This window comes from Ciconia boyciana, chromosome 24 (assembly GCF_034638445.1).
Source record: "Ciconia boyciana chromosome 24, ASM3463844v1, whole genome shotgun sequence".
NCBI classification, from domain to species: domain Eukaryota; kingdom Metazoa; phylum Chordata; class Aves; order Ciconiiformes; family Ciconiidae; genus Ciconia; species Ciconia boyciana.
In genome coordinates, this window is record NC_132957.1 from 3,063,369 (window position 1) to 3,076,441 (window position 13,073).

At 69.8% G+C, this 13,073-nt stretch overlaps 3 protein-coding genes across 5 annotated transcripts; all 3 read right to left on the reverse strand.

Moving 5' to 3' along the window:
• Positions 1-1,097: 1,097 nt before the first annotated feature.
• On the reverse strand, positions 1,098-3,851 carry LOC140643577 (perilipin-3-like). The gene is made up of 8 exons (XM_072845561.1): positions 3,785-3,851; positions 3,562-3,619; positions 3,143-3,338; positions 2,786-2,868; positions 2,408-2,705; positions 2,072-2,262; positions 1,869-1,991; positions 1,098-1,789 (listed from the first exon to the last, which is right to left on the reverse strand). The coding sequence occupies exons 2-8, from the start codon at positions 3,610-3,612 to the stop codon at positions 1,445-1,447; spliced, it is 1,287 nt and encodes a 428-aa protein (XP_072701662.1). The 5' UTR covers positions 3,613-3,619; positions 3,785-3,851; the 3' UTR covers positions 1,098-1,444.
• Positions 3,852-4,887: 1,036 nt separating this feature from the next.
• On the reverse strand, positions 4,888-9,671 carry LOC140643578 (perilipin-3-like). Of its 3 annotated transcripts, XM_072845563.1 has the most exons (8): positions 8,788-8,995; positions 8,637-8,695; positions 8,365-8,560; positions 8,007-8,089; positions 7,691-7,922; positions 6,920-7,107; positions 6,720-6,833; positions 4,888-5,592 (listed from the first exon to the last, which is right to left on the reverse strand). In XM_072845563.1, exons 1-8 carry the CDS (start codon positions 8,930-8,932, stop codon positions 5,122-5,124), a joined length of 1,488 nt encoding a protein of 495 aa, XP_072701664.1. In that variant the 5' UTR covers positions 8,933-8,995; the 3' UTR covers positions 4,888-5,121. The 3 variants fall into 3 exon arrangements, with proteins under 3 accessions (XP_072701664.1, XP_072701665.1, XP_072701663.1); XM_072845564.1 differs by lacking the exon at positions 8,788-8,995 and adding an exon at positions 9,589-9,671 and having other exon boundaries at positions 7,691-8,089; XM_072845562.1 differs by having other exon boundaries at positions 7,691-8,089; positions 8,788-8,992.
• An 866-nt stretch (positions 9,672-10,537) lies between these two features.
• Positions 10,538-12,184, reverse strand: LRG1 (leucine rich alpha-2-glycoprotein 1). Its single transcript, XM_072845566.1, has 2 exons — positions 11,998-12,184; positions 10,538-11,824 (listed from the first exon to the last, which is right to left on the reverse strand). The coding sequence occupies exon 2, from the start codon at positions 11,813-11,815 to the stop codon at positions 10,802-10,804; it is 1,014 nt and encodes a 337-aa protein (XP_072701667.1). The 5' UTR covers positions 11,816-11,824; positions 11,998-12,184; the 3' UTR covers positions 10,538-10,801.
• Positions 12,185-13,073: the final 889 nt, after the last annotated feature.

Genomic DNA, 13,073 nt, shown 5'->3' on the forward strand with positions numbered 1-13,073 from the left:
CCTCGGGGACTTCCAGCTGCATGGGGGGGCCTCTCGGGGCAGAGCCTGCAGCAGCCTGGGGTGCACAGGGGCTGCCGTCAGACCCGTACCCCCGGGACACCGACACAGCCCCCTCCAGGGACCTGCGGGACCCCAAGCAGGGGCACGGCCCCCACGGACAGGGTACCTGCTGGGATGGCTGCGGGGTGGCTTCATCCGCGGGGTCCGCAGGGGCTCTGCCTGCAAGGGGAGGGGGCACAGCACTGGCACCTGGGCGCAGGTGGGTGCCACGGAGCCCCTGTGTCACCTGTGGGCCAAGCCCGTGGGGGGCCTCGGTGTCTGTCTCTTCTGGGGTGCACAGAGGGAGTCTGCCGGTGGGACGGGTGGGCACCCAGCTCATGGCAAGCTGTGCCGGGCGAGGGGCTGAGCCGCGCTGGGGGTGCCCTGGGGTCCTGCTTGGCCCCTGGCACTGACCTGCTGCTGCCGGTGCTGCAGCCCTGCACCCGAGGATGGTGCCCCGGGGCCATCGTCACCGGTGGTGTGGGTGACGCCCCGGGCTGGGGGCACAGAGCAGGGTACCACTGCATGGGATGCAGGGCACGGGGTGCTGCCCCTCAGTCCCAGCGGGGTGAGCAGGTCCTGCCCAGCACCCCCCCCACTGCCAGACCCTGCCACCCTGAGGCCCCTGGGATGGGCCTGTCTGTGTCCCTGGGGCTGGGGACATCCCCCTTCCAGGACAGTCCTGGTCCCAACCTCCTGCTCCCGTCCTCCCACCCCTGGTCCCACCAGGGCAGGGGACAGGCCGGGCATCTTGCTGGGCTGTGGGATGGGTGGGGGCCCCACGACATGGGGGTCCCCAAGACTCAGGGTGGGGGGCTAGAGCACCCCCTCCACTCACCCTCAGCCATGGGCTCTGCTCAGGGGGTGGGGGGAAGAGGCCGGTGTCCCGGGGGCTCAGCCCCAGGCTGTCCCCTCCAGTAGAAGTTCCAGCCCCTGTGAGGTCACGCAGGGCTATGACATCATCACCGTCCTCCTGAGCCCCTGCTTGGGGTGGGATGTAGCCCTAGGGACCCCAATACCACCCCCACCCCCCCCAGAAGAAGCTTCACAGTCCAGTGCAAAACTAACCACAGTTTATTGCTTCACAAGCCATCCCCGACACTACAAGACCGGGGCTTGAAGGCACCAAGGATGAGGCGACATGGGGGACCCAGCCAGGGGCTGGAGGTGACCCCAAAAGGCACTTGGGGGAACCAAGGCACATTACTGCACAGCCCTGGCAGAGGTGACAAGGGACAGAGCTGCACTTGGGGCAGGCAGGAGAGGTCCCTTGTACAGGCAGGCACCGAGGTTACGGGCAAGGTGGGCCAGGCAGGGGTTAGTAGATGCTCCTATCGAGGCTTGGGGGGGGACAGGGACAACCGGACAGATGGATGGGACCAACATCACCCCACCCCCGAGGATGCTACTGCATCTCCTGATCCACCAGGCGCTGGCCCGAGGGGGCAAAGGGTCCCACCAGCCAGGTCAGGGGCGTGTTGTGGGCCACGTGCTCCACCAGCTCGTCCATCAGCTGCCGAGCTTTGGTGGCACGGGCACGGGCTTGGGCCAGGACGCTGCCCGTCACGTCCTGGAGGGAGGCAGCGGAAGCGAGGGCTGCCCGTAGCTCCTCCACGTTGTGCCGGACCTGTCCTGCCGTGTCCTGGATGCTGGCAGGGAGGCCCTGGAGGCTGGACACCAAGGGCTGGCAGGAGCTCTGGAGCTGCTGCGTCAAGCCCTGCAGCAGGGCCAGCGTGCCCGACTCCACCGGCTGCAGGGGGACAAGGGGGTAGTGAGGGGCGGGGGGACACACACCGGGTGACCCCAGGGACCCCCTGCCCTCCACCTACCTCTGGTGGCACCAGATCCTTGCCACCGCCCGGTTGCTTCTTGCTCCACTCCAGCCACATCTGCTGCAGCTTCTCCTGCCCTCCCTGCAGCTTCTGGTCCATGCCTTGCTTGAGATGCTCCACCTGGGAGGAGAGACAGAGCCTGCCATGGGTGGTCTGCCACAGCCCCAGGGTGGCAGGGGGGACACGGGGACGGGTCCTACCAGGTCGAGGGTGCGCTGGAGCTGGGCCAGCACGTCCTGGCTGCTGCGGCGGGCGCTCTGCAGCTTGCCCAGCGAGTGCTGGAGGGCTCGGTGCCGCAGCTTGGCCGAGAGGGAGCCCAGGCGCACGAAGTAGCTCTGCTGCTGCTTCTGCTGCTCCGTTTCAAAGCCCTCCACGGCCGTGGCCAGCTTGGCTGTGGGAGAGGAGCTGCTGAGGTGGCCCCACCACCACCACCCCCATGTAGACCCGGCATCACCCTGCCCGGGCTGTACCCACCCCTCTCCAAGGGGACCCCCAGGCCATGACAAATCTCCAGGGGGCTGCGATCAGCTCCTTACCCAGCTCCTCATCCGTCATGGGCAGGTAATGGTCCACCAGCTCCTCCGACTTCTCCAGCATGGAGCCCATCCCGCTCACCACCATCTGGCCCACAGTCGAGCCCATGACGGTGCTGACGCCGCTGCTCACCGCCGACTTGGTCAGCTCCATGCTGCCCTGCACGGCCCCTTTGGTCATGTCCATCACACCCGTCACCCGGCTTGTCACCGCATCCTTGGCCCCAGCCATGGTGCTGGTCAGGACATCCTTGGCCCCCGTCACCGTGGATGTCACCAGCTGCTTGGTGTCCGAGATGAGCTGGTTGGGGGGTGGACAACCCTCTGTTAAGCAGCACTGGGGGGAGACCTCAAGCGTGGTTGCCCACCCCACCCCACTACCTTCTCCGTGGGCTGCTGCAGGATGGGCAGCTTCTCCTCCAGCTTATCCAGCCCTTTGCAGGCGTATTCGTTGGCGGTGGAAACTAGAGACGTGAAGAGAGATGTTTTTTAATATCCTCCTGCCTTGCGAAAGCTCTGCTAGGGCCAGTTTTTGGGGCACCCCAAAATTCATGGGCTGCTGCCCCCCCCAGCTTCTCCTCCAGCTTATCCAGCCCTTTGCAGGTGTTTGGTGGCGGTGGAACCTGGGTATGAGAAAACAGCTTCTTCCTATCCTGCTGCCTTGCGAGAGCTCTGCTAGGGCCAGTTTTTGGGGTACCCCAAAATCATGGGGTGCTGCCCCCCCCCAGCCCCACTCACTCTGCGGCTCCAGCTTGGTGAGGATGGGCTGGGCCCCGCTGACCGCCGCCGCCGTCAGAGTCTTCACCCCCTTTTCGGCAGCGTCGCAGACGGACTTGACGTAGGGGTGGCTCTCCTTGGTGGAGGCGTAGGCGGTGGAGACCATGTCGTAGGCAGAGCTCACCAGGGGCAGGCTGGCCACCCGCGTCCCGATGCTCTGGGGGGGTGAAGGGGTCAGGATGAGCGTGGGGTGGGTGATAGAACCCCAAATCTCACAGGGGATGGGGGGGGCACTGTGTGCCCCCAACCCCCCGAGCATGGCTTTGGGGTACTCTGGGGACTCTCCAAGCCCACCCAAGGGTGGGATAACCCAGAGCCCTGTCCCCAGGCAGGGACGCCCTGGACACCCCCGCCCCAAGCCCCCCCTCGCCCCCACTGACCTGCTGCTCCTCCGCCTTGGGCTGCGCCGTCCCGGGCTCGCTGGTGGCCATGGCGGGGCTGGGGAAACCGTGAGCGGGGTCAGACCCCCCCAACGCCTCCCACTCACCCCCAGGAGGGGGGAACCCCAAGTTACCCCCCTCCCTAAGCCGGGGCAGCCACCACCCCGCCGGGGCCCGCCAGGACAGGGGGGGGAACCGGGACCGGGACCGGGACCGGGCTCACCGCTGGAGGCGAGACTCCGCTCTGGGCTCGCCCCGCTCCCACCCCACCGGCCTTTATAGCCCCGGAGCCCGGCCCCGAGCGCATGTGACCGGGACCCGCCCTGCCGGGGCCGGGCCGGGGCGGGCCGGGAGCACCGACCCGCCGGGAGCACCGACCCGCGGGGAGCGGCGCGGCCCGGGGCTGCAGCGACCCCTCCGGGACGGGGACCGGGCCCGGGACCGGGACCCCCGGGATGGGGCTGCACCGATCCCCCCGCCAGCACCGGATCCCCCGGGTCGGGCTGCACCGGCCCTCCCGGGACTGGACCCCCCCGGGACCGAGTCCCCCCGGCACCGGGCTACACCGACCCCCTCGGGACCCGATCCCCCGGGACTGGATCCCTCCCGGACCGATTCCCTCCGGCACCGGGCTACACCGACCCCCTCGGGACCCGATCTCCCAGGACCGGACGGCACCGATCACCCCCGGGACTGGATGCCCTGGGACCAGGCTGCACTGATCCCCCCCACCTGAGACCGAATCCCCCGGGACCAGGTCCCCCAGACTGGGCTGCTCTGACCCCCTCGGGACCAGATCCCCTGGCCCCCACCCACACCCACCCCCGGGACGGCTCAGGCACTGACCCCCCAAAACCCACCCTCCCCTCGGGGGGATCCCCCAGCACAGGGCTCCCGCTGTCCCCCCCACACCTGGCCCAGCGGAGAAGGTCAGACTGGTCCCAGTGGGTGCCGGTGGCAGGAGGACGGACGGTCCCGGGGGAACCTGGCGTCACCCCGCTGGGTGCCGCGGCCACACTGCACCCGCAATGTTGGGGATACCCCGGGCCCAGCCCTGCCGCGAGACGCAGCGGTGATAACCGGGACGAAGTTCAGTGCCACACGGCTGCAGTTCACAGTCCAGCCGCCTCGGCACCCCGCCGGCACCCTCCATCCCAGCACCCCACCGGAGCCCACCCCGCTCCCCCCACCCTGTCACCCTGCCAGCAAAACCCTCCCCATGGGGTCACCCCGCACCCCCAGCTCTGCCACCCCTGCCGAGCCCGGCATGACGCGGTGGCTCTGCCGCAGCCGGCGCTCCGGGCTGTGAGCCATTTTAAGGCCTAAAAAGTTGTTTTATTCCTCTTTAAAGTGCTTTGAAGCTGCTAAGATAAGAAATCCCGACACTCTCTGGGGCTGGGGACACCATGGGGAGCCCCAGACCTCGGACAGGAAGGGTCCGCTGCGTCCTCCACGTGCCACCGTCCCCCCCCTCCCCGAACGAGTCCCCGGCTGCAGCATCAGGGGTCCCACGCCAGGTCACCGAGTCCGTCGTCACCGCGTCCCTGCCGGGGATGGGGTTCACTGCTGCGGGCGAGCGGGCACTCCCCCAGCTTGGCGGTGCCGGGACTCGGGCTGGCTGCAGAGCTGCGGGGGAGCGGGCACGCGGTGCGTCCCCCCCACGGTGATGCAACCCTCCCATTTGGCCATCTCCACGGGGACATCCTCCGGATACTCCACCAGGGCGGGGGCGAAGGGTCCCACCAGCCAGGGCAGGGGCGCGTGCTGCCCCACGTACTCCAGCAGCTCGTCGATGCTCAATTGCGCCCGCATCACCGTCTCCCGGCTCTGCGCCAGCACCAAATTCGACAGGTCGTGGAAGGAGCGGGCGCGGGAGAGGGAAGCTTGCACGCCCTCCATGCCGTGCCGGACGTGTCCCGCCGTCCCCTGCATGCTGCTGGGTAAACCCCGGGCGCCAGCGGCCAGGCGGGTGCAGGCGGCGTGGAGCTGGCGCAGGAGCCCGCGCAGCATGGCCAGCGTCCGCGCCTCCACCTGCAAGGCAGCCGGCGGGCAGCAGCGGCCCTGGGGTGCGGTGCTCCCCCTGCCCAGCTCGGACCCCCGTACCTCGGTGTCCTCCATGGGCATGGCCCCCCACCCCATACCTCGGTGTCCCCCATGGGTACCCCCACCCCATACCTTGGTGTCCCCCACGGGTACCCCCACCCCGTACCTCGCCCTCCTCCATGGGCATGGCCCCCCACCTCACCCCATACCTCGGTGTCCCCCATGGGTACCCCCACCCCATACCTCGGTGTCCCCCACGGGTACCCCCACCCCATACCTTGCCCTCCTCCATGGGCATGGCCCCCACCCCATACCTCGGTGTCCCCCATGGGTACCCCCACCCCATACCTTGGTGTCCCCACGGGTACCCCCACCCCGTACCTCGCCCTCCTCCATGGGCATGGCCCCCACCTCACCCCATACCTTGGTGTCCTCCATGGGTACCCCCACCCCATACCTCACCCTCCTCCGTGGGCGTGGCCCCCACCCCATACCTCGGTGTCCCCCACGGGTACCCCCACCCCGTACCTCGCCCTCCTCCATGGGCATGGCCCCCCACCTCACCCCATACCTTGGTGTCCCCCACGGGTACCCCCACCCCGTACCTCGCCCTCCTCCATGGGCATGGCCCCCACCTCACCCCATACCTTGGTGTCCTCCATGGGTACCCCCACCCCATACCTCACCCTCCTCCGTGGGCGTGGCCCCCACCCCATACCTTGGTGTCCTCCATGGGTACCCCCGCCCCGTACCTCACCCTCCTCCGTGGGCGTGGCCCCCACCCCATACCTTGGTGTCCCCCACGGGTACCCCCACCCCGTACCTCGCCCTCCTCCATGGGCATGGTCCCCCACCTCACCCCATACCTTGGTGTCCCCCACGGGTACCCCCACCCCGTACCTCGCCCTCCTCCATGGGCATGGCCCCCACCTCACCCCATACCTTGGTGTCCTCCATGGGTACCCCCACCCCATACCTCACCCTCCTCCGTGGGCGAGGCCCCCACCCCATACCTTGGTGTCCTCCACGGGTACCCCCGCCCCGTACCTCGCCCTCCTCCATGGCATGGCCCCCCCCATACCTCGGTGTCCCCCACGGGTACCCCCACCCCGTACCTCGCCATCCTCCATGGGCACAGCATTCTGCCGGCTCCACTCCAGCCACATGCGGTGGAGATGCTGCCAAGCACCATACAGCGGCCCATCCATGCCCTGCCGCCCCTGCTCGATCTGGGGGAACAGACAGCGAGGTGGGAGCACACCGGGGGGGGTGCCGGGCTGGCACGGGGCTGGCGCTGTCCCCACCGCATCCTTACCAGCTCGAAGATACGGTGGAGCTGGGCCAGGATGCACTGGGCGCTGTGCCGTGCCCGCTGCAGCTCACCCAGCGAGCACCGCAGGGCTTGGTGCCGCAGCTTGGCCGAGAGCGAGCCCACGCGGACGAAGTAGCTCTGCCGCCGTCTCTGCCGCTCCGGTGATGCCGCCTCCACGCCCGCTGCCGCCGCTGCGGGGCCAGGGGGTGAGAACCGCGTGGCCGGACCATCCCACGCCAAGCACCGGAGCATCCCGCCGTTGGCGCTGGGATGAGCCCCGCGAGCTCCGCACCCCATCACGGGGACACGGGGGTGCCCGGCTGCAGGATGCTTGGCCACCAGGTCATGTGGATGTGTCACCAAAAAGCCAGGTGGCCTCTCCGGTCACCTCTGCCGTGACACAGGGCCAGCTCTGCCCACCATTACCCCGTGCCGAGCTATAAATACCCGGGGTGGGCGGCACACGAGGCTATATTTGCTTTCTGGTTTCCAGGTGAGAGTTCACCCACCGCCGTGCCGTGTTCCCCGGCTTCGGGTTCCCGCCGGGTGGGGACCGTCCCCTGCGCGGTGTCACGGTGGCCCCGGGCACCGTGTGGGGCTTGGTGCTGCCCTGGCACCGCACAGCAGCCCAGGCACCACCGTGAGGGGCTAAGCAGGGGCACCGGCTGCAAGCGATGCTGGGGCGGTGCTGAGCAATGGGGTGGGGGTCCCGGGGGGAGCTTGGCACCCCCAAATTTGGGAGATGGTTTCCGGCCCGGCACAGTCGGCACTCACCCAGCTCCTGGTCCGTCCCGGGCAGGTATCGCTCCACCAGCTCCTCCGATTTCCCCAGCACCGTGTCCACCCCCGTGGCCAGGATCTGGCCCACGCGGGAGCCCACCACGGTGCTGACGCCGGTGCTCAGCGCCGAGCGCGTCCTCTCCACGCCGCCCTGCACTGCACCGCGGGCCAGGCCCACCGCACCGCTCACGGTGGACGACACCAGCTCCCTGGTCCCTGCCACCACCTGGGAGGGGACAGCAGAGGGACGCCTTGTCCCAGCACCTCGCCCAGGGCTGGACCCCTCCGTGTCCCCCACGGGAGACGTTACCCTCTCCGGGGGCTGCTGCAGGATGGGCAGCTTCTCCTCCAGCTTATCCAGCCCTTTGCAGGCGTATTCGTTGGCGGTGGAAACTAGAGACGTGAAGAGAGATGGTTTTTAATATCCTCCTGCCTTGCGAAAGCTCTGCTAGGGCCAGTTTTTGGGGCACCCCAAAATTCATGGGCTGCTGCCCCCCCCAGCTTCTCCTCCAGCTTATCCAGCCCTTTGCAGGTGTTTGGTGGCGGTGGAACCTGGGTATGAGAAAACAGCTTCTTCCTATCCTGCTGCCTTGCGAGAGCTCTGCTAGGGCCAGTTTTTGGGGTACCCCAAAATCATGGGGTGCTGCCCCCCCCCCAGCCCCACTCACTCTGCGGCTCCAGCTTGGTGAGGATGGGCTGGGCCCCGCTGACCGCCGCCGCCGTCAGAGTCTTCACCCCCTTTTCGGCAGCGTCGCAGACGGACTTGACATAGGGGTGGCTCTCCTTGGTGGAGGCGTAGGCGGTGGAGACGGCACCGCAGGCACAGCTCACCAGGGCCAGGCTGGCCACCCGGCTCACCACGCTCTGCCGGGGGGGATGGCAGTGAGCCGGGGTCCCCAGCGATGCCCGCAGCCCCCCTCAACCCTCCTTGCACCCCTACCTTCAGCTCCTGCCCATCCTCTGCCGGCGCGGTGTTTTGGGCTGACATGGCAGCGGCGGCTGCAGCGGGAAGAGAAAGATCACGGCGTGCCACGAGTGGCTGAGCCCGGCGTGGACCCCTGGGGTGGCTGAGCCCCGTGGCCACCCCTCACCGTGCCGAGGGGAGCAGCACGTGGCAGGGCTGAGCCCCCCCAGCACGCCCCTCCACAGCCCCTGCTCCTGAGGGCTGAGACCCGTCAACTCATGACACGAATGGGAGGCAGCTGGAGGCCTCCGAGCCGCTCGCGGGGGTGTCATGGGGGGTCTGGAGGGGGTTTGGGGATGGGGCTGGCCTCCTGCCCTGCCGGGATGCCGTGGGGTTGGCTGTCCCCATCCCCTCTTGGGTCCCCCCATCCCCGTTTGGGGCCAGGGAGGGCTTTTGGGCGACTCAGCCGGAAGCCGGGCTGGATTCGCCTTTCGCAAGCCTGCAGTGGGGACGTGCCACCGGTCACCGTCACCTCGGCCCGGGCAGCCCCGGGACTCCCCGCAGGGAGCGGAGCAGCCGACAGCCCCCCCCCCCCCGCGCCCCCGGCAGCGTCGGTGCCCCTGCGGGTGTCCCGCTGCCCGGCGGCTGTGCCCCGGGTCCCGCCGGGGACCGGGCAGCGTCCCCGCCCCGCCGCCCCCCCAGCCTGGCCCGGTGCCGTCCTGGGGGGGGCTCGGGGGGCCTGCAGGCAGGTCCCTGGGGTGTCCCCTTGGGTCTGGGGGGCAGGTCCCCGGGGAGGGACGGGGACCCTCGGGGTGCTCCGGGACACCCGCCACGGAGGGGCGGAGGGGGGGACCGGCAGGGGGCCCCTGGGACCCCCCCAGCCCCTGTGTCCTGCCTGAACCCCCGGAGACCCCCGGGAGCCCCCGAACCCCCCCCGAGCCCGCTTTCCACCCTCCAACTGCCGCCAAGTCCCGTGGACGGTACTTACCGGGTGGGGGGGGTGTCTGTCGCGACCCCCGGTCGTGATCGCGATCCCCGGCCCCCGCCCAGCGCCGGATTCATAGTTGGCGGCGGGAGCCAATGAGCGAAGGGGAGGGCCGCGCCTCCACCAATTAGAACAGAGGGGCGGGGCGGGAGGGGCGGGCTTTGGGGGGTGCCGCCACGTGGGGGCTCCCACGTGGGCCGGCGGCGGGGCCCGATCCTGACCGGAGGCTCCGCCACGTCCCGCGCCCCCGGGGACACTGCGGGGACACCGCGGGGACACCCCGACCCGGGTGGGCGGCCAGGGGTCCCGAGGCACCGCCCCATGCCAAGTGTCCCCACACCAGGTGTCCCCTTGCCACGTGTCCCCGTGCCAGGCACCTCCATGCCAAGTGTCCCCATACCAAGTGTCCCCACTCCAGGTGTCCCCATACCAAGTGACCCAACGCCAGGTGTCCCCTTGCCAGGTGTCCCCATGCCAAGCATCTCCGTACCAAGTGTCCCCTTGCCGTGTGTCCCCATACCAAGTGTCCCCATGCCAGGTGTCCCCATGCCAAGCATCTCCATGCCAAGTGTCCCCAAGCCGTGTGTCCCCATACCGTGACCCAACACCAGGTGTCCCCATGCCAAGCATCTCCATACCAAATGTCCCCAAGCCAAGCAGAGCCCCACAGGGTCCCAGGCCTCCCCCAGCCCCTGTGGGTGCTCAGGCCAGGGGACATCAGTGTCACCCAGAGGTGAGCAACGCCAGAGGGTGGGAGAGGGTGGTGGGCAATCCCAGGCGGTGGCCCCATGGGGGACAAGGCCGGCCAGGACGGGAATGGGCACGGGCAAGGGACACAGCGGGTATGGGACGGGCACGGTCAGGGGACACGGTGCCCGTCACTGCCTTAGCCCTGGGGACTTCATAGGACAACACACGGGAGAAAGTGCGATGGCTCCAAGTGACACCGTTTAATGTGGGGTGGGGACAGGGACATGGGACAGCCTGAGCCAGGCAGGATGGGGCCAGGGGCCACTGGGCTGTGTGTCATGGGATGGGGACAACGGTCATTGGGATGGGGATGGCAGGCTGGGGACAGGGGCCTTTGGGCTGGGGACAGCTGCAGCCCTGCTCTCCCTGCCTCAGTTTCCCCAGGAGAGCTCATCTCGGCTGGGGACAGAGTGGCAGGGAGGGAGGTGACATGCCCGGGCACCTGGGCTGGCACCAATCCCCTTGCCTAGGGGTCCGGCGGGTGCTGCCCGTCCCCCTTGGGCTCACAGCCCGTGTCCCCAGCCCGGCTCACGGCGGCCACCTCCTGTCCCCGGTAGCGCGCGGGGCTGGCACAGAGGGTGTCGTGGGCGGTGGTGAGATGCGGGGCCACTCGCCGCAGCAGCGCCAGCAGCGGGCACTCGCAGACCCAGGGGTTGCCCGAGATGTCGAGGTCCAACACGGGGCCGGGGGGCCGGGGGGGCAGCTCCAGCGCCCGCAGCCGGTTACGCGCCAGGTCAAGGACGCGGAGATGACGCAGGGGGACGAAGATGCCGGCAGGCAGCACCCGCAGCTCGTTATTCTGGAGGAAGAGGAGGCGCAGGGCGGGCGTGGGCGCGAAGGCGGCGGGCGGCAGCGTGCCCAGCCGGTTCCCCTCCAGGTCGAGCCGCTCCAGTGCCCGCAGCCCGGCCAGCGCGTCCGGCGCCAGGGATGCCAGGCGGTTGCGGGACAGATCCAGGCTACGTAGGGAACGCAGCGGGCGGAAAACCGCCGGCGGCACCTCTGCCAACACGTTGGCAGCCAGGTTGAGCCAGCGCAGCCGGGGAAGGTTCTGGAACCAGGCGGGCTGCAGCGCCGGCAGCTGGTTGCCCTGCAGCACCAAGTGCCGGAGGTGTTCGGTGCTGGCGAAGATGCCGGCGGGGAGGTCGGCCAGGAGGTTGGATGTCAGGTCGAGGATGCGCAGGGTGGGCACGGGGCGCAGGAGGGCTTCGGGGAGGGTGGCGAGGCGGTTGGAGGAGAGGTGGAGCTCCTGCAGCCGGGGCAGCCCGGCCAGGGCGTCGGGGAGGAGGACAGCCAGCGCCGTGAACTCCACCGAGATGGCCAGGGTGGTGGGGGGCAGCCCGGAGGGGAAGGTGCTCAGGGTGGGCTCCGTGCAGACGAAACGGGTGGCGTTGGGTTGGGGGGAGCACGGCGTGGCGGGGCCGAGCGGCAGCACCAGCAGCAGCGGCAGCAGCGGCGGCAGGATCCGGCCCGGTGGCATCATGGTGCTGGGCTGCGGGCAGGCGGCCATCGTCGCTCGAGGGTTGTGCAAGCCCTGCCGCTGCCGCCCCGCTGCCAGCTCTCCACCCCGGGGTGGGCAGGCCGCGGCTGCAGGCAGGGAGGTGCCCTGACCCCCATGTCCCCCCCTCCCTGGCCCCACTCCGAGCCCCCCAGCCCTGCCCTCACCTTCCCAACCGGCCGGCGAGGCTCCTCGGGGACCGTCCCGTCTCCTCGGTGGCTGTCACCCCACGGGGGGGTTGGTGGCTCGGCCTCACGGCCAGTTGGGAAATCGTCGCTTTCGCTGCCAGCTCACAGGGTGCTGGCATCCGGGGCAGGGTCAGGGTGCTGGCGTCCCTGCGTCCCCATTGCACCCCGTGGCTCTTGGTGGACACAGCGGTGACACCCCCCCTCCACCCTCGCCCCTCTCAGGGACATTATGGGACCCCAACGCCATGGGCAGCACGTGGTGCTGTACACCCGCACGGGGGAAACTGAGGCACGGCGTGGCATGGGTGCTGGGGAGCGGTGGGGACCCCATGTCGCACCCGCTGCCTCGCGGCAAAGCCCCGCGAGGGGCTCCGTGGCGCGATGAGCCGTGGCCAGCGGCTGCTGCGGGCTGAGCACGGAGGAACTCGTTGCATGGGAGAGAGGCTGGGAGTGGGTGGGTGCACGGGTGCTGGGTGGGGGTGTGCCCGGGGGTGGGGGTGAGCACGGGGTGTGGGTGCCTGGGGAGGGGGTGAGCACAGGGGGATGGGTAGAGGGGTGTGGGGGTGAACACGGGTGAGTGGGTGCACGGGGGGGGTGAGCACAGGGGTGTGGGTGCACGGGTGGGTGCACAGGGGATGTAAGCACGGGGTATGGGTGCACGGGTGGGTGAGAGCACGGGGGGTGCACGTGTGTGCAGTGGGATGTGTGTGCCCACGGGGGGTGTGAGTGCACCGAGACGTGCGTGGCGTGGGGGGTGTGCGTGCACGGGGACTTTGCACACCGGGAGCCCCCGGGCAGCCGGGCCCCGTGCCCCCCACCCCGTGTCCCCCCGTCACCCGCCGCCAGCACCCCCGTGCCCGGCCCCGGCCGGTGCCGCTCCCCCGGTCCCGGGGGGGGGTAAGAAGGTGCCGAGGCGGCGGCGGGGGAGTCGCCTCCGGTAAACGGGCGTTTATTGGGGCCGCGGGGTACAGACCGCGGGCGGCCGCATGCATGGCCGCGGGGGGGGGGGGCGCCTGCCCCCCCCCACCCTATTTACAGCCTGCCACCCCCCCGGG

Excerpts from the sequence above, each read along its gene's own strand:
- LOC140643577 (XM_072845561.1), bottom strand. The coding sequence starts at position 3,612 with ATGGCCACCAGCGAGCCCGGGACGGCGCAGCCCAAGGCGGAGGAGCAG. Across the intron at positions 2,706-2,785 it reads TGCAGCAGCCCACGGAGAAG|CTCATCTCGGACACCAAGCA; the intron begins GTAGTGGGGTGG and ends CCCCCCAACCAG. Across the intron at positions 2,263-2,407 it reads CATGACGGATGAGGAGCTGG|CCAAGCTGGCCACGGCCGTG; the intron begins GTAAGGAGCTGA and ends CCTCTCCCACAG.
- LRG1 (XM_072845566.1), bottom strand. The coding sequence starts at position 11,815 with ATGATGCCACCGGGCCGGATCCTGCCGCCGCTGCTGCCGCTGCTGCTG.
- LOC140643578 (XM_072845562.1), bottom strand. The coding sequence starts at position 8,932 with ATGACACCCCCGCGAGCGGCTCGGAGGCCTCCAGCTGCCTCCCATTCG. Across the intron at positions 8,696-8,787 it reads GTGCTGCTCCCCTCGGCACG|CCGCCGCTGCCATGTCAGCC; the intron begins GTGAGGGGTGGC and ends TTCCCGCTGCAG. Across the intron at positions 8,090-8,364 it reads CACCAAGCTGGAGCCGCAGA|TTTCCACCGCCAACGAATAC; the intron begins GTGAGTGGGGCT and ends TCACGTCTCTAG.